Raw genomic sequence first — 25,100 nt, 5'->3', positions numbered from 1 at the left:
TCAGGCACTAGCTACTTTCGAGGTCTCCCTAGGTCTGACTGTGACACTCCCCCCGTGCTGCCCCCACGGCAGCACCCAAACGCAGATCATCGTGAGCGAATCACAGAAGAGAACTCACATAAAAGTATGTGCAACCTCACTGATGACCAGAGAAACACAGATAAAAGCAAAATCACGTTTCACTGTCAAATGGGGAACCAGAAAAGACCAGCAACCTCCCCACGCCCACCCTGCCCCTGCCAGTGAGTCAGAAGACGGCGAACATGACGGGCCAGGGGCTGGGCTGCAGGGACGCAGACGGCGGGCGGCTGCGACTCTGCTCCTGACAACCACAAGACGGCGACCACGGAACCGCCAGCCTCAAGAGGGAGTGGGGAGGAAAAGCACGTCACGCTCACACACGGGTTGGCTGAGCTCCTGCCGAAGGCACAGCCCTCCAGGAGCCCCAGGAAGAAGCCTGCCCAGTACTTATCCAGAGCAGAGAAAGGTCCAGCAGCACATGCCCTTGGGAGGGGAGGCTCTACTTCCACCGTGACTTTAAACAATGAAGAAAATTATTACACGAAAGCGCAACCCAGAGCATCAGGTGGACTCCCACAGTGGGGCAGCAGGCGCTGGCTTTGATCCGCGCCGGGCCTCCCTCCCCACTCTCGGGGCACACTCACTGCCGCCCGACCGCTGCCTGCCCAGGCGTCTCAGCGCCTAGAGCGCACCTTGTCCACAGTGCGCTGAGGCTCTACGCCTGCACCCTGCAGACCACACCCCACCTCGCCGCTGGTGCTGCCACCTGCCACCACTGCCACCCCCACGTGAAGCCAGTCGACTCCCTCGTGATTTCCCAAATCCACCCAGGGTACCCAGGAGCAGGGTGGAGCATGGCTGGACTGGACTCTGCCAGCCCACCTCGCAGCACCCCAGGCAGGCTCCCACCCCCTCACCGCCTATACGGCAGGGTCACAGGAAACATACGCAGGGCACAGTGCTCCCCTGGGGGAGGAGCAGGTGTGTGGAACACAGGCTGAGCTCCAGGGCCCCCCCGCCATCCCCCAGCCTGCACTGCTGCCCGCTGAGGCCGTGCAAGGTGTCCTAACTGGCCTTGCAACCCCCGTCACAGAAAAGAGGCGCTGGGGTACAGTAAGGAGACACACGTTCTCTGCTGTGGGACAGCAGAGGCCCCTCCCACGGAGCTGCCACCTGGGCAGACCTGCCACAACCCCCCCAACAGGACAGAGGACACTGCCACCTGCCAGCTCCAAAGAGCTCACAGACACAGAAGTGAAGAGGAACATCCTTGAAAATGCAAGGACCTGCTCTGCAACCGCGTTTACAACTTAAGGAGCAGCTGGCCAAGAGCGGATGACCCATGGTCACTCCACAAACAGCCACTGCACCCGGCAGAGTCTCCCACGGGGCCCGGCCGCCCGGTGCAAGACGGCGCCGTGGGGCACGCCGGGCCCTGCTGGCAGTGGCGAGGACAGGAGCCCAGGCCGCGAGGGGGTGAAGTGGGACAGGGCACTGCTGACATCCCGGAGCCACGCAGGGGAAGGCTCGGGCCAAAGTGGAGAGGAAATGGCGCCACGAAAGGAACGAACCTGCACCCTCATCTCACACCGTACACAAACGCCACCTCGGAGCTGGATACAACTGACCCTGGGCAGCACGGTCTGCCTGCATGGTCCACTCACACGTGGATTTTCTTCCGCCTCTGCCAGCCCGAGACAGCAAGACCCCCCTCGTCCCCCCGCTCCCCCACACGAAGGCAGGAAGAAGACCTTTGCGACAATCCACCTCCACTCGGTTAGTAAATACTGTCTCTTCCCTACGATTTTCATAGTAACGTTTTTCTCTAGTTTACCGTAAGAATACATACACAATACACACAACATGCAAAATGTGCTCATAAACCGTGTTATTGGTAAGGTCTCTGGTTGATAGTAGGCTATTAGTAAAGGTTTTTATGAGTCAAAAGTTATACGTGGATTTTCCACTGCAGAGGGGGGTGCCCCCAACCCCCACGTTGTTCAAGGGTCAAGTGTAAACATGCAAATGTAAAACCTGAAACCGTGAAACTCCCGGAAGAAAACAGAGGGAAACTCTCCCTGGCATTGGCCTTGGCAATGGCTTTCTGTACATGATGCCAAACGCACAGGCAACAGAAGCAAAAACAGACGAGTGGGATCACATCGAACTGGAAAGTCTCTGCGCAGCAAAGGCAGCAACGGAGAGAATGAAAATGCAGCCTACAGAAGCGGGGACGTTTGCAAACCATTTATCTGATGGTCTCTAAAATACACCAGGCACTCATACAACTCAGCAGCAAAACCACCCCGAGGAATCCAATTCAGAAATGGGGAAAGGGCCTGAACAGACACCCCCTGAGGAAGACACACAATGGCCACGTAGGAAGAAGCCTCAGCATCACTACCTAGCAGGGAAATGCAAATCAAACCCACAAGGAGCTACCGCCTCACACCTTACTTCGCACGTGATTATCAAAACAAAACAAAGTGACCAAAAGAGGTTTGGACGCAGAGGAAAGGAAACCTTCGTGCACTGCCGGTGGGAATGCACCGTGGTGCGGCCACCACGGAAAACAGCACGGAGGCTCCTCAAAAAATTAAAAATAGAACTTCCATACACAACCCAGCAACCTCTCTTCGAGCGTTTATCCAAAAGAACTTTAAGTGGCTCTCAGAGAGATGTCTGCCTCCCACTTCCCCGAGACACCACTCATAGGGAAGGACCCAAACGCCCGGCGCAAGGGGATGGATGGAGAGAGTGCGGGACTCGCCCTCAGTGGCTGATATTAACACGTTCAGTCTTTGAAAAGAAGGGAATCTGTCAGCTGCCGCACCGCACCGTGGCTGAGCCTGGAGGACACCAGGGAAGTGTAAAGCCTCCCGCCCCTCCCCCACACGGGACCCCAGCAGGCGACTCTGAGCAGCAGAGCGCAGCACGGTGCCTGCGGGGCCGGGAGAGGTACACGGGTGGAGGATCTGCCACACGGGTGTGAGGCTCCCGCCATGCAGGATGAGCAAGGCCAGGAGATCCGCTGTGCGGCATCGCGCCCACTGCGCACTTAAGAACCTGCCGGGTCGTTCCAGCGTCGATTCAGAAGACCAGTGGGAGGAGCTTGGGGTGGCAGCCCTTGTCTCTCGCTGAAAACAACAGAAAAGGGACCTCTAGAGCCACAAAGCTGAAAGAGCAATTCCAGCAAGACCCCAATACCCCCCAAACAGGAAAACGCACTTCACTTAAAAAGAGATCAGAAGGTGGTGGGTGACTCCAACACAGAGGTGCCGAAGGGCGTGAGCGGCAGCGGGCGAGGGTCCACACATCCCGCGCACCGCCAAGGCGGGCCAGAGAGAGACCCACAGAGACAAAATCTGCAACCTGTGGCTTCAAAACCGCCTAAAAAGTTAGGAAAATAACAGAAGCCATGAAAGAACATCACAAATCAGAGTTGGGAAAAATTGGAAAGAACTGCAGAAAAGGAACCTAACCGTATGGCCGGTGGCACGTCTCACGGTGACTCTCGTGACGGCACCCCCAGAGGAACACGCAACAACACCCAGCGCCCAGACTGCTTCTGGCAGCCACACGCTGGGTCTCGCGCGTCGCAGCGGAATGAGGCACGTGGGAATGACGCAGGGTGAGGGTGAGTAAAAGCCCTGGGCCCCGATCGTGGACGGGAAGGGCAAGGCGAGCCCACGTGACTTCAGACTTCCCGTGCGCGGTGCCCGTCACAACGGCCTGGGAGCAGCGGCACCTCTGCCGCCTGGAATCTGGTCTCTCAAACTGTTTCCTGCCACAAGAAACCAGGACTCCTTGGAGAAAAGGCAGATCCCGGGTCCAGGGCAGGGACCGCACTCCCGCGGCAGAGCGGCAAAGCCGTCCGAGGCCACGACGGCCACGTCCCAGGGCTGAGTAAGCACCAGGGCCAAAGAGGATGACAGGATCAGCCGTGAGGACGAGGGACGCGGAGACCAAGACTGTTTTAACCTGTGAGTTCGCAAAGGTTTTATTTACGTGTGTGCCTGCTTCTCCAACCCCCAGCGGTCACCTTTAGAAGACAATAGGGAATCGACTTCTTCGTGCCAAGCGCGTTACCCTAACTTCCCAGGATAACCAGAGCCGACAGGAAGAAGCTTCTCTTCACAGACGCCTTCCTGCCAGGAGTGACACGAGCCAGACGTGGAAACCTGCAGGACAACACGCCCTGGTTCCTGCTCAAGACACTGCAAGGAGAGGGAGGACGGGACCCACAGCCCAGACACACTCCGCAGCTGTCAACCAGCCGCCACCTGCGAATACCTGTGAGGGAGGAAAGGGATGAAAGAATGAAAACGTGAGATGGAGGGAGAAGAGAAAAAGAGAAGTGGAAAACTGAGAGGAGGAGGGAGGGAAAGAGGAGGAGGAGAGGAGAATGAAGTGGTGAGAGGCAGCGAGAGGGAGGCAGGCAGAGGAAGGAAGAAGAAAGGGGATGAAAAGGTGAGAGAAACAGAGGGCGGGCAGAGCGTTATGGGGCCTTTGCGGGAAAATGTGAACAATGACGGAATATTGACAATACTAAGAAATTATTATCGTTTTTGGTATAAAATTTATTATGACTATGTTAAAAAAAGATTCTTTCTCTTTCAGAGATACACACAGAAATATTTTCCAACAGAACACCGGAATTTCAAATCAGTCCAGCGATATTTTGCAAGAGCCGGGCTGTTTGGAAGCTGGGCCAGGAACGACCCCACCCACAATTTCCTCTCTACTTCTGTCCACGTTCGTGACTTTCCACAAGCAAAAGCTCAGACAAGGCCGGGCGCATGGCTCTCGCCTGTGATCCCAGCACTCTGGGAGGCCGAGGCGGGAGGATCGTTTGAGGCCGGGAGCTCGAGACCAGCCTGAGTGAGAGCTGAGACCCCTGTCTCTACAAAAAATTTAAAGACTGGCCAGACATGGTCGTGCACGCCTGTGGTCCCAGCTGCTCGGGAGGCTCAGGCTGCAGTGGGCTGCGATGACACCACCATGCTCAAGCCTGGGCGACAGAGGGAGACCCTGTCTCCAAAAAAAAGCTCAGATGATACTGTGCTCGATGCCCGCTGGGGACACCCCTCAGCTTCCTGAGGCTTTCAGTGCCAGCGCCCACCGCCAGCCACGGCCAGGACGTGAGCAGAGGGTCTGTCCCCTTGCTGCGCATCGTAGGGAGGAGGAGGGGTGGGGTTCGGGGGACAGGGGCTGCACCTGCAGGGTCTCACTCCCACTCTGCCAAAGCCCCTGACGCGGCTCTCCCTGAACTCAGGACGCCACTGGCGCGTCCCGCACCCTCACACGGGCCTTCAGACAACCTCACGGAGGCAGCCACAGCACTTCCTTCCTCACAAGCTGCTTCCACACCAGAACAGCCGCCCGGCCTGTGCTCCCCGCTCACGCAGAGACACTCCTGTGCCTGTTTCACAGCTCACACCGCGCGGGGCGGAAGAGCCTGATCCGTCCCTATGTCTTTCAGTGCAGCCGCACCCAAGCGTCTTCATGCCGAAATACACCTATTCTGTGTTGGGGTGAAGAGGCAGGTCACACCCAAACTTTAAGGAAAAAAGTGCACGCGTGTCTAAAGAGAAAATGATAAAAGTAACATGACAAAAATTCTAACATATAGGGAATCTGGGTAAAGGAATACAGCAATTATTTACACTATTTTTGCAGCTTCCCTCTAACTCTGAAACGATGAAATGCTAGAAGCAGCCGAGGCCGAGCCGCGCTACCTCCGAGGGAGCAGCAGGTCAGCAGGCAGCTGACCTCCCCACAGCGACGCTGGGCCCACCAGACCGCAGGCCGGCACCTCCCATGGGCTGAAGGAAAGCCAGCCGAAAGACACACGCAGTGACGCAGTGAAACCTCCAAGAGCGAAGGCCGCCCGACGGCACATTCAGACAGAGTTCGCCACCAGGAGAGCTGCCGGAAAGAAAACGTGAAAGGCCGTCCTGCAGGCAGAGGAAACCGGTTACAGAAGGGCAAAAAGTCAGAAAGACACAGGACAGAGCGACACAGCCAAAGAAATTTCACATAAAATCAGTAAATCCAAATAAATACCAACGTGGAAAACAACAGTGAGGTCCGTGGGGCTTGGAACGCACTTTGGCAAGCGCACGCGAGGAGAGGAGGATAAACGCGGGCAGGCAATGCCTGCCGAGAGACGACCGCTCAGACAGAGGAAGTACATTGCTGCCAAAGCAGTGGGGCTTGGGAGGAAGGACGATTCCTACAAAATTAAAGAACAAATTCAAATGGGGGGACAGAAAGCACAAGCGCTGAGGAAAACTTCACCTGAACACACCGGCAGCTACAGGGAACGCGGAACGTGAGGGCTAACGACACAGCCTGGCACCACTCGGTTACACGCTGCTCGCCAGTCACACAAGAGCCGCCAAAGTCTTGCTCACGGGTGACCGACGCCACCCAGAGCGACGTCCTGTGGTCAGGGCCGCCTGCATTTCCTCTTCCCTGGGGCGTCTGGTCAGGTCCCGTCCCTCTCTCTACGGACTAGCCGCGGGCGCTCCCGAGGTCTGGGTCTGAGCCCTCTGCCAGTCCCGCACGGGCTGCGCTTCCGCTCTTTAAGGGTACCTTCTGATAAACGGAGCTGCCTAACTGTAACGCAAACCGAATTACCTGTCTTCCCTTTCTGCCTAGCACTGTCTGATCCTGTTTAAGAAAACTCCTAAACCGTAGGTTGAGAAGAGCATCTTCCAAATTACCTGCTGCAACAGTGGTGTCCAAGAGAAATACTGCACAGGACATAAACGCAAGCCACGCGTGTAACTTTAAATTTTCTGATGGCCACGTTAAAAAGAAAAAGAAACAGGTGCAATTATTTTTATTTAACTCAAAAGATCTAAAATATTATAATCTCAACATGCAATGAGCACAGAGGATAGTGACACGATGCTCCACGTTACCTTTCCGAAGTCCAGGGTACTGACACGGTGCAGCGCCAGCGCCCCACAGCCAGACGTGGCTACAGGCTGCCCTGGACGACAGTTCCAGAAGCTTCCACACTTAGACCTACGTCCTACTGGCCAGCTATTCTTTGCATGCCGTGAGGTGCAGGTCAGAATCCTTTCTGAACGTGGCTGTCTGGGTGGCCCAGCGGGACGCACGAGAAACACTGGCCATCCGTGCCGTCTCCTTCCCCTGCCTTGAGCGTCTCACCACAGACTGCGCTCCATTCCTACCTGGGAGAATCGAGTCTGGCCTCGAGGACTCGGCCGTGCGGGATTACTTCCTGTGTTGTTGACTTCCTCTCCCGTGTTCCTCCCGTCCTCCGGCACACACTGCGGGCTCCGAGCTACTCCCGGCTACTGCACCCCACAGCCCTTGACAGGTGATATTTCTGTCACCTTTCAGACAAAAAGTGTTTTCTAATTTCCATTACAAATTCTTCCTTGCCCACTGGTGACTCAGAAATGTGCTTCCTAATTTCTAAATGTAAGCAGTTATCTTCCTACTCTGCTGATCTCTAGTTTAATTCCACTTCGGTCAAGAATGTGCTCTGGATAATTTCATTTCACTGAAATTTACTGAGGTTTGGGTCAGTTTCTGGGAATGTTCACGAGCACCATGTGCAGACTGCTGGTGGGGGGTGCACTGTTCTCTATACTTCCAAGTGCCGCAGAGCTGAGCGGCAGGGACAGAGACGCGCCTCCCCAAGGGCTGCTCCCCTCTCTGGCATTACCACAGGACACAGGGATGCGCTCAGCTTCCCAACACCTTCCTGGGGCCTGGGCCGGCGGGGCTGCTCTGCCTCCTTGCCAGGGGCTGCCCAGGGACCCTGGGAAGGCAGACAGCGGGGCAAAGACATGGCCAGGATGAGCATCTTCCAGGTGACTAGAAGGCTCCCACCCCACTCTGCGTCTTGGTCCTGAGGCTCCAGGCCACAGGGAGGCTGGAGCCAAGTGTCTGAGAGCCCAAGGAGTCTGCACAGTAGGAAGACAAGCAGGAGTCAGGCCGAGGACACCGTGAGTGCAGGCAGGGGTCTGGCACGAGAGGGCCTGGTGGCTGCAGCAGCCTGAGGCATGTGGAACCGGGGTCCGGACATCGCCCACAGGCAACAGGGTCCACCGAAGGGTCTTCTAAGCAGGACGACAACACGGCCATTCCTCTCTGGCAGCTTTGTGGAGGATGCAGATCAAAGATAAGAAATGCGTCCCCTCCTCCTAAGTGCCGATGGCTATGAGAGCCCGGGCCCCAGGGCCGGGTCAGCTCAGAGAACCCTGGCCCACCGGGAGAGAATCCAGCAAGACCAGGGCCCTCGCAGGCTGCTGGGTCAAGTTCCACGACCGGGGCCTTGGGGTGTGCAGGCAGCAGCACACACAGGCCACCGCACAACCCCGGGCTCCACAACAGGAACCCGCCCATGGCGGAGGCCCTCGCCTGAAAGAGCTCGGTCCTCCCTAAGCTCTCCCAACATTACACTAGAGAACGTTCTGTTGTTTTTATTAGAAATGAACTGACCTAGACTTCTGGGGAAGAAATGCCATGAAACTGCAGTGCTGCCTGTGAGCTGTCCGTGGCGGGCATGCCAGCCCTTGGAAGGGCAGGAGACTCTCCCACCTGCTCTGGTACCTGGAGGACCTCAGGACCCGACACCCCCAAATTAGCAGAGCAGTAACAGGATGCCTGCGACATCCCGCCTCTGACCGTCAGCTACAACAAAGCATCAGAAGAGAGGCAGAGACCCCAGCGGGTGGGCACAGCCACCTGACCCAGTCACCAGGCCGGGGTGTCCCAGAGGGGACCGAGGAGGCAGGTCCCTGTTTGCAGCGTCACAGGTGCAGCACGGGGGGGGGGGAGAGGCAGCCTGTTCACCACACCACACCCACCTGTCAGGCCCTCCAGCCTCACCCACATCTGAGGGGTGCACACCTGTTCCCACCACTATAATTGCAGCAGGAACATCCACTGCCCGCCAGTGAGGACCCGTCTCTATGACAAGCGGGCGACGGAAGCTCAGAGACCAGCACAACAGCCTGAGGTCACACAACCTGTGGCAGGTGGGGTCTGGTGCCTGGTGCGTGGGACGGCAGAGGCAGCGCCTCTAGGTGTCACATGCCAGCCTCGGCCAGCCCAGGCCAACGTGTCCTCCCCGTGCTGACAGGGCAGACACAAGGTGGGAGACACTGGCGGCAGGACCCCCTGCCCCAGGCCCCTCTGCCTGTGAACCACTCAACAACCACCCCTGGGACAATGACAGCGCACACACAGCTGAGCTGCTCCACCCACAGGGCGCGGGCACACCCAGGTCTCCGGCAGCCACATTGGAACTGCCCACGGCCCTGGGCAGCCACAGACCCCTCAAGCATACACCACTCCGGGGGGCACAGGCATGCACAGAGGTGCTGCTGGGGGGCCCAGCAGGCCCCAGGCCTCCTGCTGGGGGCTCCTGGCTCAGCCCAGTGGTCCAGGCCCGGAGTCCAGCTCAGAGGCTGGGCAGGGCCCTGGACCCAGGCCAGCCAGTGGACCCTCGTATGAGTGGGATTTGGACTAGGGGTGCCCAGGCCCCGAGCCCCTGCTGCACCATCAGGGCGGAGCCAGCAGGGCCTCTCGCAGGGAGCATCTCAGGGGACAGGACGCTTTGCTGCGTTCCCGGTGGCAGCTCAGACCTCAGGAGCCAGCACACCGTGAGTGCGGCTACCGGAACCTGAGTGTCCAGTGAGAAGACAGAATGGCGGGAAGAGCACCCCAACAGGGAGCAGCACCACCCCCAAAACACTGCCGCTCCCACCAAGAAGTCAGTCACATACCTGGGGCTGAGGGTCCTGCAGCATCAGCAAACGGCTGCCACGAGGTCACAAGCAGACACCACTTTTATTTTCACGTGGATTATAAATGCCCGGGAACCCTCGACAGATTTCAGCCTGGCCCAGCCCTTTTTCAGCCAAAGGCAGGAGGCCTTTCCAGCAGGATACCAGCGTGTCCTTGACAATAAAAGTTTCTAAAACCCCGCTGACAGCGGCAATCTCCAGAAAAGCGTCCAGGCCTCCACTCTGACAGCGCGGGGACAAACGTCCCACACCCACACCAAGCAGCAAAGCACTTCTGAAGCACAGCGCAGACACCAGCCTGCACCCCGTCCACGACGGGGGGTGGGCAGACGGCAGGTGCCTGTGGACCGTCTCAGCCCTTACGTCCTTCTATGAGACCACTCTCGTCTGACCATCGCCCCTGACAGCAAGAGAAGGACGAGGACAGGAGGTCTGGGAAGAGGTGGCCCTGCCCCTTCGGTAGGTGACGGGAGTAGGCGTTGCGTGGGAACCACTGGTCACATGGAGTTAACCACGGTCACCTCACGCGGGACTGCGCAGTACCCATACCCACAGCTAGCCACTGGGCTTCCGAAGGGGCTCCAGACGTCATCCAGGGCTCCCCAAACCCACCTGGCTGTCGTGGAGGACAGGCGTCCCTGAGAGAGACACTGCTCCAGGGCCTCTGCGTCACCCCTGCCCCGCTGCCTCCTCCTGCAGCGGGCACCCGACAGCTCCTGAACAGTCCCGGGTGTCAAGCCTGAATTCCTTCCTGAAGGAGGAACCAAGCGGTACGAGATCCAGCAACACGGGTGGGGTCACGGTTACAAAAGGAAACGGGATGATGCAAACAACACCCCTCAAGCACCCGCGGGGGGAAGAGGGAGAGGAGGAGGAGGGAGAGGAGAATGAGGAGAGGAGCCACTGCTGGCTGGTTCCTGGCTTCCCCCCCAGCTCCCCCACACTCCCACTCCACCCCCAGGCCCCCCGCCTGGCTCCTGGCACACAGCCCTCTGCTCCTAGGAGGGAGCGTGGTGCAGACACCCCCAGGCGCCAGCACCTCCCAGAGCTTCCGTCTGGGCTTTCGCCTGTCTGACAGCTCTAAAATCTGAATACCCAGGATGAACACCTCCAAGATGGAGAACTCAGGCCGGTACTAAGAAGACCAGAGCAACTCCAGACACAGCGGCAGAGAGCAGGCACGTGACTCACAGGAGAAACCTGCCCAGCCCGGCACGCAGGAACATCGACCGCACCAGCCCTCCCACAAAGAAACATGGACTAAACCAAGGCACCATTCTTTGCCTTCAGCGTGCCGAACAATTTTTTCATGAAGGAGAACATGCGTAGCCGGCAATGCCGTGCAAGGGGAGCGTGTGCCAGCACCCACAGCAACACCAGCACCGGGCACCAGGCTCCAAATGCAAGGGTTCAAAAGGCACCCACAGCCTGGGAACACCCGGAACCAGCAGCAGAGTGAGCTAAGGCGCCCCGCGGGCAGCCACAGAAAGCTGCTCCCAGCCTGGGAAAAGCCTATGTGTGGTGCAACAAAGTTCTAACTCAGAGTCCAGATGGAGAGGTTGTCTCTGGGTAGCAGGACTACTCCTTTGTATTTTCTGTGTTTTGTTTCATGTTTCCACAAGGGATACTTAACACCGAGTCCCGGCAGGGCAGGGGCTCCATCCTCCTCCCTAACATCCCCTAGCACAAGGCACTTGACGGATGTCGGAGGTTCTGACCAGGACGGCGGCACTGCTCAGGGAGGGCTGGGCCTGCACTGGTGTGTCACAGGGCGGCGACGGGAAAACCCACTGCTCGCATGGTGTTCTCATATTATGCATATGAAACCCAGAGTCCACGTAACATTTCCAATGTTTTTGTTAACTTGCTTAATGCTGTATCTTTTTTTTTTTTTTAAACATCAAAAACCTGGCTACTGGCAGGGCGCGGTGGCTCACGCCTGTAATCCTAGCACTCTGGGAGGCCAAGGTGGGAGGACTGTTTGAGCTCGGGAGTTAGAGACCAGCCTGAGCAAGGGCGAGACCTCGTCTCTACTAAAAAAATAGAAAGAAATTAGCTGGACAACTAAACATATATAGAAAAATTAGTCAGGCATGGTGGTGCATGCCTGTAGTCCCAGCTACTCGGGAGGCTGAGGCAGGAGGACTGCTTGAGCCCAGGAGTCTGAGGTTGCTGTGAGCGAGGCCGACGCCACGGCACTCTAGGCCGGTCGACACAGTAAGACTCTGTCTCAAAAAAAATTTAAAAAAAAAAAAAAAAAACCTGGCTACTGATAATACTGACACGTTTGTTTTAACCCATAATATTCATAGACTAGTTGCCAAATCACGAGACCAACACTCCCTTTCACATAACAAACCTGCTAAGTGGAGTCCAGGAAGTCCTGCCGTCTTTCTGCTCCTAGACCACACGCTCGCCCACACCCCCTCACGCGTGTCCCAGTGTCTGTTGACCCGGCCGCCTCTGCAGCCGTCAGCATGAGCCGAGGATGGGCTCCTGGGTTCTGCTTACTTCACGGTTCACTCCCGCCCCTTTTCCTATTCAATCTCATAGAATTTGTCTGTTCTATTTAAATCGTCACAGAGGCGACTTGAATGTGCTCCCACTGGCTAAATTTGGGACAATCCATTCATAAAAAAACAATAAAGGCTGAGCCAGGTGTAGTGGCTCACGCCTATGATCCCAGCACTATGGGAGGCCAAGGTGGGAGGATCACTTGAGGCCAGGAGTTTGAGACCAGCCTGGGCAACATGGTGAGACCCTGTCTCCACACAAAATACAAAATTAGCCAGGTGTGGTGGCACACAGCTGTGGCTACTCAGGAGGCTGAGGCAGCAGGATCACTTGAGTCCTGCAGTTCGAGGCTGCAGTGAGCTATGATCACGCCTGCACTGCAGCCCGAGCGACAGAGTGAGATCCCTTTTCTAAAAAATTTTAATAGTAAAAAAAAATAATAACAATAATAATAATAATAAAGACTATAATTGACTTAAAAATACTGAGTGAAGCCCAGGAGTCCTGAGTGCCGTGAGAGGGAGGAGGCAAGCAGCCTTCCTGCCCAGGAGAGCCAGCGAGGCAGCGCCCTCCCCGCTCCAGGTCTCACTGACCGCGTCTTCCCCAAGAGGCCTTGCAGAGCCCCAGTCGAAACAGCTCCCCTGCGCCCCTGCCCTCCACTGCCACATCCTGGGCTTCCTTACTTTCATCCCATCAGCAGCTGTGGTGACACCTGTCCACACCACGTCCCAAGCACCCAGAATGGGGCCGCACCCAGGGGCCACCCAGCTCGAGGCCTCCAGTGGGCACCTGACTGACCCAGGTTCTCGGCACTCAGGACACCACTGCTGTGACAAACAGCCTCCTCTCGTGTGGCACCAAAGGAACAGGCTACGGAGCAAGAGGGCAGGCGTGCTAGAAGGGCACGGGCAGCTCCTGCCAGCCTGAGACACCCACCTGGCAGAGGGTCTGGCCCAGGCCAAACACAATGGACCCGACACGGACAAGCTGTGCTCACCCCAGCAACTTTCACCCCACACCCCAGCAACTTTATGCCCCGTGCTCACTCCCAGGCCTGGCCCCAGGCTCAGCCATCCAGCTTCTTGGAGTCACCTGCCGCTGTCAGGAACTCTGAGGACTGCCTTCCAGCCAGGCCTGCTTCTGGCGGGGGTGGGGGGAAGCTGCATGCCTTTTTGGGAGCTCCCTGCCTGCCTGTCATGCCGGAAAGCTCAATTAACAGCGACCAAAACAATCACTACCATCCAAGCAGCAGCAACATGCCACACAGACAAAAAAAAAAAAAATAGGAGCTGTGGCACTAACTGCAGCACATCTCCAGGCAGCAGCAGGCACGGACTGGGTGAACATTCCAGCCCAGGTGACCCTGCAGAGTGGGAACCAGACCACAGCGCGAGTGTGGCCACCGTCCACAGGCAGAGCGGCACCGTGGACCACACGTGCGTGGCCTGGACACCCTGCCAACCATCCCCTCCTGTCCCTGCAGGCGTCCACACTTGGTGTTTGTTTCCATTGTTCCTACTTCCGTGTTCCCAGGCACGGTCCTGAGCACTGTACTAACACCGGCGGGTGTGCCCCCGCCAGAGAAGTCCTGTGCAGAAAGAAAAACAAACACCACGAAGGCAGAGAATGGGAGGTGCTCTGCCAAGACAGATAGGAATGGCACAGCCCTCCCTTCCGGACAGGTCTGGCACTGGCGGGAGGCTTGACACAGAGACATACTACGGAGAAACAAGACCTTCTCCTGCGGCCCATGGCCAGCACTCAGTGGCCCTCACAAAAGTGGCCGTGGGAACTGCTGCCTCCGTCAGCCTGGACCGGGTGCAGCGGGGCGTGCCCATCCCCGAGCACTGGGGAGCAGCTTTCAGGTGGAGCCTCCGGCCCCTGCCGCAAGCATGTCCAGCACAGACGCAAGACCCAGGGCCAGGCTGTTTCTAAGTTTCCACGCCACTACATGGACAAGGCAGGAAGTGCTGGGATGACGGGGGCATCGGCATGGAGCCCCCCAGAGGTGGCCCCAACACCCCCCTACCAGATGACCACAGCAGAGACCACCACTTCCTCCCGAGACGGGGGCAGACAACAGGCCAGCACCTCTTTGTCCAAAGTGCGCCCCTCTTGAGAACAGGATGTGGCAGGCAGCCCCCAGCGTGGGCGGCTTTCCCAGGACCCAGGTCTGGCCTTGGTGAGCAAGGGGAGGCTGGTGGCACCTCGTGGTGGCAACACTGGGACAAAAGGCTGGAAGCCAGTGCCACTGAGGGGGGCGAACACCAGCCTTCATGCTGGCTGTCCCAGATGCACCCAAGGGAAACACAGCCCTGCCGGCCGCCAGCCCCACCCCAGGGGGGCTCCTCCAAGGCACCTCCAGTGGGCTCACAACAGCCAGTCCTCGCCAGCTTCAACGCCCTGTGCAAGGGCTGCCGGCAGACGCTCCCAGCAAGAGAAACACTGTGCTGCTGAGGTGTACAGGCGGGTGGGGTCCCGTGCCCATGACCACTGCTCTTTCCAAAGGGAATCTGAACGCACCACCCCCGGGCAAACACCCCATAAACCCCAGCCCCGAAGCTCCCCTGGGTGTAGCCCTCAGGCGAAGAGGCTGCTCCTGAAAGCACAGCTTCAAAGGGGGCCGTGGCTGGAGGTGCCAGCGAACAGGACGGCTTTTCTGCTCACACCTCTGTGCCTCCGCACGCGCCCTTCCTTGCTCCTGGGCCACCCCTTCCTCCTTTCCACGCAGGAAGCTCCTGCACGCGCTCCAGCTCTGCATACACGCACTCGGTGCTCCCGTGGCCTCGGCCACAGCCCCCACCAGCCTGAGAACTCCTGGTAAGCAGACACTGCTGCTTCTCGACCCTGGGACCCCGCACAGGGCCCGGCGCAGGCAGCCCAGGAGCTCAGTCAGAACCCGCAGCCCTGGCTGAGGAAGGGGCCACTCACTGTGATAAAAGGCTGTGTTCCCGGCAGAAAGTGGACACACCCCGATGTCCATCACTGGTGGAAGGATAAGCAAAATGTGCCCACCTCCACCCAACGGAATCTCACTTGCAATAAGGACAGAACCGTTGACACGTGCAACATGGACGACCTTTAAAAACATTACACTGCGTGAACCAGTCACAAAAGACCACAGACTGGGATTCCCGAGATGTGAATCAGTAAATCCATATAGGCGGAAAACAGATTAGCGGTTGCCTCAGGCTGGGGGTGGGGACAGGGAGTGACTGCCACTGGACAGGAGGGTTCTTTGGGGAGTGATGGCAATGTTCTAAAATTAAACTGTGGTGATGGTTACACAACCCTATAATCTTACTAAAAATTATTTAATTGTATACTTAAAACAAGTTAACTTTATGGTATGTAAATTACATCTCAATAAGGCCATTAAAAAAAAGTCTAGAAACTCAAGCCGGCTCAGTCTGGTGTCCCCTAATCAGATTCAACTGTTAACACCACTGACATCCTCCCAGGAGGTCAAGAGAAAAACAAACCCCTGCAGAGACGTGTGTCTCTTTCAGAGCAGACAACACCCGAAGGCAGCTCTGGGAGCCGAAAAGGCCTGAGACCATTCAGCAAATACCTGTCAGCTGACCTGGAGAGGCTGTCTTCCACGGCACCTGTATTCAATGACCAACACTGTGGTTTCACCTTCTTTTCCAGAGCAGCCAGGAAGCTCTAACCTGCGCCTCACCTGCAGCCCCAGCGAGAAGAGGAGGAGAGCTCCCAGGAAGCTGCCTGCTTGTCCTGGCTTTGCCCAGCAGGCCCCATACAGGGCCAGTGGATGGGGGTTTGCGCCTACCGGTCACAAGGGGAGGAAGTGTGTTTCCTCTCCTGCATTTCCAGATGCTCAGAAGCTTCTGGATTGTGCTTTCTCTTGGGTAAAAATTTAGACTGGTATCTTCCAGTCACAAACGCCATCACTGCCAGGTAAGGATAAAACAAAAGTTTCTCCGAAACCACCCAACATTGTGGTAGGGTTCTTCCCTCTCCCGGACTCCGGGGAGCTGCCGCAGTCACGCGACGTCTCCTCTCAAGCCGGCTTACTACTCGGTGGCAAAAGACGGCACCTTGTCATCAGCTGTCCAAGATGCAACAGAGCCCGACTGTAAGTAGAAGCCCTTTCCGAGTTATGAACTAGTCTTTGCAAGAAAAGAAAGAAAGAAAGAGTTTAACTCTACAGCTACTTCACCTGCAAGCTCAAGGCAATACCAGGCAGAGGAAACACCCGGGAAAGAGACAGCAGAGAGCCACGCCTGCAAACCACCTCCAGAGAAGTCCCAGCAACGCTCCCGGTGCGCTGGCTACGTTTTGGCTTCCGCAGCAGGCTGCCCCAAAGGGCCCCTTCCTCAGCAGCAGCTGGGAGCGCCGAAGATAAGGGTGCTAGACTGCTTCACCTGCACGGCTGCAGGCCACGCTTCTGTCTAACCCTGACGGGAGAGAAGGCCGTGAGCACCTTCTGCTGCTTGGTTTGCTCCTAAGCTAAGTCCATACGTTGTCCCCTGAGATGAACTAATTCAAAGAAACACTTTCTTTAAAAAAAAAAACAAAAAAACTTTTAAAACATGAGAACTGTACTCCAGACTACCTGGTTGTCTTTGAATGGTTTCAAATAATAAAAATATCAGGTAATAGTAGAAAATAACACATTTCTCCCAATTCTTCCAGACTGAAACCTAGTTAAAGGATTAACAGCCAACTAAAGCCTGGCACTGAGCACCGAGAGCTGCACAGGCAGGAGCGAGCCTCCTCACCCATTGTGGACCCCTCGCGGCCGCGAGGCTCTCCTCCCGGCAACGGGAGAGACCTGGGGGTCTCCGTGGCTCGCTCACTCTGCAGCCTGCACATCTTCCTATTCTTACACTAGACGCACAATAAACACGCAAAATGGGCAGAAGGAAGGAGGGACAGAGGAACCCCTGGGCGTACCAGCTTGAACACAAGCTCTCGAGGGGGAACAGTACTTGACAACCGAAATACGCCACTGAAAACAGGAGGCGCACATTTAAGGGACTGTTAAAGAAACCACGATTCACAATGTCCAACATGCAACCCACTAAGTTTAAAAACACAGATGCATTCAGGTCGAGGTAAATGGGACTCAAAAACAAAAAAATAAAGAGAAAGAAAAACACATACACAAAGATAACCACGCTCCATCATAACCCTCCTTAAAAATCTCTATCGCCCTTTTGGAACTGTGCGTTTTTACGGCCAGGCAGCAATGGACGTTCCTTCCACTCCCAGGGCCCTCAGAGAGGCAGCAGCTCCCAGGGGAGCTCGCCAGCTTTCCTCTGGCACCTGGGCTGACAGAGCCCCAGCCTGCGGCCCATGACATGGGTGCTCCACTGTCCTTCGCTGGGGGACTACTTGGTTACCAAAGTCCTCACAAGGGTCACAAGAACCAGTTCCTCAGAAACCTAACTGTGGTTAATGTCTGAATATTCACAACAGTGACAGCAAAGTCCGTAGCCTCAGTCAGTTTCCAGGCACAAAGTACCTGCTACTTACGGACATTCGCAATGCAGGAAGCACAGGCGCAAAATGCAATCTGCTGTCTCTTCCACAACCCCACTGATCCCGCTGGTCCTCTGACACGAAGCCCTGTGAATTCCACTCACTGGATCAAGAGTCTGTTTCTCCAAAACAGACTCACTCGGAGGCCAGGTTGCTTCCAAAGCAGTGCCTCCCAATAAATCCAATGAATACACACAACAAGCAAGTGTGTATGATCAGAATAAAGCAAACACAGCTGTGTGCCCTAAACTCTCAGTGCCTGCGGGTTTCAGAGGCCTCACACGAAACACCTCTCCGTACCAACAGTAACCAACATTTACCACGTGCCAGGACTGCGCTAAGACTTCACTTCAGTTTATCCTTCCACAGCCCGCACTGCGAGTAGTACAATTCCATCTTACAAGGGATTTTTATAAAGAGGTGAAGTGGCCACCCGAAGGCACACAGCTAAGAAGCACAGGGCTGGAGTGGCAGTGCTGGCTCTTTAAGAAGCCAGGTGAGCCCTCCCATGCGTGGCTGGTCCCCCGCACCCCACACGCAGTCCTGGCTCCAGGACTATCGTCGCTGCCACACTCAGCACTACTTTGTCTTTTCATTTGTCCCCCATGCAGCGAGTCTTCCCTGGCCTCCCCTCCACTGGACTCCGGGCAATCTGAACGCAAGGATGGTTCTGATCCACCTCCTTGGTTATCCTCACAGCACCAACCGCGGCCCTGCCCCACCCTCCCGCAAGGGCCTGAGAGACAGAAGTAAAACGTCCACCAAGCCTTTCACCCCCCTTGCTGCACTTCAGTGTCTGGACAAGCCCTTGCACCACCCCAACACCAACAGCGACAGCTCCCCACTCTCGCCCCAGGCCCCTGGAATGAGTGAGCTGACTCCGGAGGAGTGCTCCAGGTATAGCTACGGAGATAAGCACAGATGCATAAGGACCACGCTGCCTGCCCTCTTGTTTCTCAAAAGGAAAAAAGTGGAAAAAAAAATTTAAATCACTTTAGCCAGCATAACTTTTTGCAGGCAACGTGACGACGTTTTACCTGTTTTACCTTGTTTCTCTAATTTCCAGCAAGCTGAACACAAAAGCAAACAAGAGGGGAAGCCCGGCCGCTGCTCCCTAAGCGCGAGCGGCTTCCCGGCTTCCTTCCTACTCCACCCTCGGCTCGGCCGCGCGGCAGACGCCCAGCGCAGCGAGCCCTCGCCTCGCGGGACCCTGCCCCGCCGCGCCCGACGGTCGGCCCCGCTCTCCGCCTTCGCCGCCATCCGGCTGGTGTCTCGGAGAAGTTGGGGTCCCTTACTTTTGGCTTTTCTTAAAGAGGCTGTTTTCTGCCGGCGTTCCAGTTATTATTCCGGAAACTACTTCCCCGCAGCAACCGGGGCGGGCAGCACAGCCCCCACCGCCCGGCCCCGACGCCGGGGCGGCGCGGGGTCGCGGGGCCTGACCCCGGACGGGGACGGAGCCGGACTGTCCCCGAGACGGACGGCCCCGGCCCGCCGCCGGCCCGAGCGGGTCCCCGGCCGCAGCCCGCGCCCGACGCCCTTGACCCGCGGCTGCCCCGCGCCCCGCCCGCCGACTCACCCCATGAGCCAGTCCATGGCTGCGCGGGGCCGCCGCGCCCGCCGCCCGCTTCGCTCGGCCTCAGCCCGGCGGCCGGAAGTAAACACTCGCTCGCTCACTCCCACACGCGCGCCGCCCGCGCCGCCGGAAGTGACGCGCCGCGCGCAGCCTGCTGGGACGCGTAGTCCCGGCGGCCCCTGCGGCCCCGCCCGCCTCGCGCCCTGCCCTGCGGATGCTGCTTTCGAGGCTGTCCCCGCGCGCCCGGACTGTCCCCCCCGCACCCCGAGTCTCTCCTCCCGCACCCCGACTCTCTCCCCCCCGCACCCCAGCTCTCCCTCCCACCCCGACTCTCTTCCCCGACTCCGGACTGTCTGCCCCCCCCCCCCCCCCCCCCCCCGGCGCTCCGGACTGTCCTCCCCGCACCCAGGCCTCTCCCCACGAGCCCTGGACTGTCCCCCTCACTCTGGCTGTCCCCCCATCCTGGACTCTCCTCTTGAGCACCTGGGCCTCCCCATGTGCCCCGGAGCATCTGTCCTTCTCTGTCCCAGGGCCTGGCCGGCAGCAGGTGCTCAGTGACAACTTGTCAAAGGGCTGGATTCCCTGTTCTCCCTGGGGAGATGCTTGGAGAAGCAGGAACCAGAGCAGAGGAAGCCTCGCCCACAGGGACGTCCTGCAGTGGGGGACACAGTCACTGGGCATCAGACAGGTGACAGCTTCAGGCCAACTGACCTCGCCCACTCCGGGGTCAGCCCGGTCTGCTGTCCCATCCTCAGCCAGGGGGAAGCAGCCCTTCCCCACTCTCAGAGGAGCCTCTCCAACGCTCCTGTCACCCCCAGGTCCCCTCCTGCCACCTGGCCTCTCCAGCTCAGGAAGGCTCAGGTACGACTCTCAGTTGCCATCAACAGAAAAGTTTGAGGTGAAAACGAATTAACAGATACTGGGTAGCTCAGAGCATTGCCAGGAAAAATGGAGGACTTGTGAGACCTTGCCTCTGGGAACGCCCCCAATCACAGCGGCCTCCTCCTGAGCCCCTGAGCCCCTCTCTCCTGCCTTCCCCTCACAGTGAGACCCGCAGCCTCAGGAGGCTGTGTTGTGGTTATGGTCAATGAGGTAAAAACAAGTCGGCTGGTGGGGGAGCTTCCCTTCCTACGAAGGGAGCTGCTTCCGCGTGGGGTGAGTCCACGAGGCCCGGGAGCCATCTTGCGACCCCTTCGTGGGAGGCACTGACTGAAAACAAAGACCAAGAAGACAAAAGGGCTTGGGACGGGAATGTCTTCAAAGAGCTGCTACTCAGCCCTGGGCTGCTTTCTCCACAGTTGTCGACGGGTGAGTCGCGTGGAACCCCGTTGGAATTTCTGCTGGTTGCAACTGAGCCTATTCCCACCTGATGTGTGACCTGCAGAGCTGGGTAGTGAAGGGACAGTGCTGCCACCACAGGCACTGGAAGCCCCTACTCCTGAAATGCTCCCTGGGGAAGGGGCTGCTGACCGGGGAAGCCAAGGGCACTTGCCTGCACCCGGCTGGCAGCTTCTAGGATGGGAGGCAGATCGACCTTCTGAGGAGGGTTCCCAGGAAGTTCAGATAATCGGCAGGTGGAGAACAGAACTGCCCACAGTCCGCCCTGCCCTGCTGTTTACACTAACACCGCTCCCCTCCCCCACACTACTCTGCCCACGAGGATGCAGCTGACCCTTAACACCTGAAACTATGCTCCCCAGGGGGCCCAGCCCACTCTCGTGAGCAACTGCCAGGAGGACGCTGGGAGATTCCGGCTCCCCCTTAATCGCCTGCATGGTCATGAGGCTCTTGGGGTCACCATGCAAACTTGATCACCAACAACCACCTGAGATAAAACAGTGAGGACAGATGAAGGACAGAAGAGGAGAGCTCATTTAATACGTCACGTCTCGGGAAGGCAGAAAACGCAGATACAAGCAAGGGTCTTCACTTGCACAGCGCGTGTGGCCGTGGTTGATGACTTTCCTTCTCCCGGCCCCTAGTCACTGCTTCTAGCCACCCACCAACTGACAGAGTGACCCAACCCGTCGTGCGTGAGGAGGATGAGCCCTTGGTGACCCTGCCTTCTTTGGGCCACCTTAATCTTCCATTATCTGTTCCCCTGGACACGGGCGTCCCAGGAGGCAGTGCGGGCAACCCTCCAGGTCCCCCCATGTTCCTGGCACTGCTGGCGGGAGCCCCGTGTGCCAACAGCCCCTCCAGTGACTAGCGCATCGGCTTGGAGAAGCTGTTCCACGCCTCCTTGCCTCGGTTTCCTTTTTTGTGTAATGGGAATATCAATATTACCAAACCTGTCCTAGGACTCTCTCGTGCAGTCCCTGGTGTAGGCTGGAGGTAGGGGAGCAGCCAAGTATGACCAGGCAGGCTGGGAGCACAGTCACCTGATCAGCTACCTTGCCCGTGCTCACGCCTCCTGCTCTTCCGTGATGCTGGTGCAATGCTGGGCACACCCCGTTTTACGGCTCTATTTTGCCCAGACCAGAAGGGGCAGTTCGGATCACACGTCATGTGACATCCCACGGTCTTAGGTATCGTCCGAGCTGGAGCCCAGCGGCGAGCTAAAACTTGCATTCCGAAGAACCACAGTTTATTTCTCGAGAGGAGGTGGCTGTGCTCCGACACCCTGGGGCCCTCCAATGTCACCCTCCCAGGAGAGCTTGCCACAAATCCTTAGCCTCACCGCGAGCGCTGCTGCATCTGTTGGGTCGCGGTGACGAGCCATGGAACTGCCTGTGCCGCAGCCTCGGCTACACCCTTCTGTCAGTTTGGGGCACATTCAAAGCGTGTCTACTCGGGTCTCTTGCTAACTAGTTAAGAACAGCACTGACAGTGAGTGCTGATCAGAAAGGATGAGTCACCTGCCCGTGTCTATATCCACGTCCTTTTCCTGCCTTCTCTTCCCCCCATCCTCCTCATTCCTCCTCCTCCTCTTCCTTGGTAATGGAATGCTGAGCAAAATGACCACATGAAAAACTCTTACCCAGCTTCCCACGCAGGCAGGGTGGCCAACGAGACGTAAGTGGAAGTTGTTGGGTGGCTTCCAGGAAATCTCTCTTGTCCTTCCCATCCCAACCCTCATCCAGTCTCTTGCCTCCTGACCAAGATGGGAAAGTGATGGCTGGAGCCCTTGCAGCCATCTGGGAGTGTGAGGCAGGTAGTGATGGCACAGCAGAAAGACAGAACTCGGGTTCCCGCTGAAACTCTGGAACCTCCACAGCAGTGCTGAACTTCTTGCATCTATACTTATTTTAATTGGAAAAACTCTGGATTAAATTACTGTTCTTTCCAGTGTCTCCACTTGAAGCACTTGTAATTGATATGTTCATCAAAATGTGTGTCTGTCTTTTTCCTGGTCGTAAGGTGCTCAAGGTGTAACAACTCATCCTTTGCTTTGAAGGGAACATCTTGATAGTCCCAGGCCACTGGATCCCCACAATGTCACCTAGGTGGTAAGTTCCTAACTTTCCATGGGATATATCCCTTTGGCAAGCACACGTATTAATTAGCATCTAGCGTATCTAGGTCCTGGCTCCAGGGCCCATCGACGTGACATCGTCCATGTGATTGAACGATGCGATACCCTGAGACACGCCAAGACAAATCCGTGTGGACCAAATTGTGGCCGAGCACTAGACCGACACGCCCCTGGGGCAAGGTGGTGGAGGGCCCCTGCTGCTCTGGTGCTCTCTGCTTATTGGGACTGGGGAGGGGCGTAGCTGAATGACAACCGTTGATTTGCCCCCGTAAGGACGCCACATCTGGAAGAGCCGCTGCAGTTGGAATCACGACGTCTTTCAATTTGCGATAACCCACTGTCAATCACCAACCCTCCTCTGGCTCCTGCGCAGACGAGACACGGGAGAGAAATTGGAATCGCAGAGGGGCCTCCTTCCCGGCATCTGTCGGGTCTGGGAGGGTGGTACCCACCTCTGGGCACCGCTGGGGTGAAGCTTTGCCTCGGGTCACCATGTTAGCAGGGAGGCGGAACCAGGGAGCTTCCACTGAGCCCTCTCTTCTCCCCGTTCGTGCATTTCTTTGGCAAAAAGTACCAAGTACCAGCTGTATAGGAGGCACTGGCGGGGTACTCGGAAAGCGGCGGTAGACGAAACAGACAAAAACTGCCCTTGCAGGGTACGGCAGCAGTGGACAGTCAACAAAAAACTAGTGGGACATGTACCACATGGGACAGTGGTGAGTGCTTGGGAGGAAAATAAAGCCAGCCGGAGGAACAGGTGCCGGGTGCTGCGGGCTGAATCGCGCCCCAAACAGGTGTGTTGGAGCCCTAACCCCCAGCACCTCAGAACGTGACCATATTTGGGACACAGTCTCACAGATGTCCTTTGTTAAGGTCATGGAGTAGGGTGGGCCTGGTCCAGTGTGCCTGGTGACCCATTAAAGGGGGAGATTTGGACACAGGTGTAGAGGGAGGACAGCCACCTGCAGTAGGAGACAAGGAGAGAGGCCGGAAAGGTCCTTCCCGCACAGCCCTCGGCAGGAGCCAGCGCTGGTGACGCTGAAGATCTGGGACTTCTGGCCTCCAGGACTGGGCCACGATACGTTTCTGCTGTTTGAAACTGCTCGGTCGGTGGCACCTTGCGGTGACGCCTTCCTCTGCCCAGCTCCAGGGGCCCCGGGGCTTGCTGTGCCGGCGGGAAAATGAGGGCCTTGGTTTTCCCAATTGTGCTTCACTCTGGACTGGGGGCCCCTGAAGGCAGGACCTGTGCAGAGATCCCCCCACCCCAGGCAGTTGCCCTCCATCGTGGGATGGGGGGCTGAGGCTTCCGGGACGAGCACAAGTTTCGGGGAGACCTTGCCCTGCCTGCAAGTCCTTCCGTTCACCGACCCCGTCTGTCCTTCCCTCGGGCCCACCGCTGCCCCCCACCGACAGCCAGCAGGGACACGGCCCGTCGTTGCTCAGCACCCTCTCTTGTCCTGGGCTGCCCCCCGAGGCCTTGGCACGGGGTGGGCCTCGTGACACACACCCGCCTACACTGCGGAGGCTGGAGAACAATGGTTCCCTCTCACCTCGCGAGCTGGTCCTTGTGCTTGGGACGGTCCCAAGTGAGGCTGAGGGGGAACAGCTGCTAGCGCCTGCAGGGCAGCCCCTCCATCCCCGCTACCCCATTGCTTTATCTCAGTGGCCTGGAGGTCTGATCTGGGGAAGGCATGGTGGGAAGCCAGTCTCCAGGGAGCTGTGGTGGGCGGCGGCCGCCTCCTCCTCAGCCTCCCCTCCCAAGGCGGCAGCTCTTCCAGGCCTTCACCAACACCCCGCGCCCTCCTGCAGCCCGCACAGTGCAGCCGCCCGCACCTGCTCCTTCCCTCGTCCCCAGACCGCAATTGTGCAACGAGGAGACCCAGGCTGCTACAGTGCCAGGGGCTTATCCAGGGTCACTCGGCGAGCAGGTGGGGAACTGAGAACCACCTGCTCCCATGCCCAGCATCTTCCCACTGCCACCTGCCTCCCAAAGGGGACTGTCTTCTCAGGACAGTCGAGCTGGGCACGCGGGGAGCAGGCTGGGGACAGGTCCTTCCTGTCTGGCAGCAGAAGGGCTGAGTTGTCTCTAGGGACATTCAGACTTCAGTGTCGACCCCCTGTGCGGAGCATGGACTTAACGGGGTGGGGGGACTGGTGCAGGCCCATATGCGCCACCTGGGGGTGGGTGCCCTCAGCACTCCGTCTTTCAGGGGCAGCT

General features: G+C 57.7%; 1 protein-coding gene across 2 annotated transcripts in view; it reads right to left on the bottom strand.

Moving 5' to 3' along the window:
- The window catches only part of MOB2 (MOB kinase activator 2), a 48,582-nt gene extending 29,143 nt beyond the window's left edge, over positions 1-19,439 (bottom strand). Inside the window, exon 1 of one of the 2 annotated variants that reach the window (XM_012652042.1) lies at positions 19,411-19,439. In XM_012652042.1, coding sequence (XP_012507496.1) covers positions 19,411-19,427 — 17 coding nt within the window. In that variant the 5' untranslated portion in view covers positions 19,428-19,439. Of the gene's footprint in view, positions 1-19,129; positions 19,167-19,410 lie in introns of those variants that run through there. The other variant, XM_012652044.1, reaches the window with a different exon arrangement.
- Positions 19,440-25,100: the final 5,661 nt, after the last annotated feature.

The sequence above is a fragment of the Propithecus coquereli genome, unplaced genomic scaffold (genome assembly GCF_000956105.1).
Source record: "Propithecus coquereli isolate 6110/MARCELLA unplaced genomic scaffold, Pcoq_1.0 Scaffold377, whole genome shotgun sequence".
Classification (NCBI taxonomy): Eukaryota; Metazoa; Chordata; class Mammalia; order Primates; family Indriidae; genus Propithecus; species Propithecus coquereli.
This window is presented reverse-complemented; position numbering and strand designations above follow the sequence as displayed.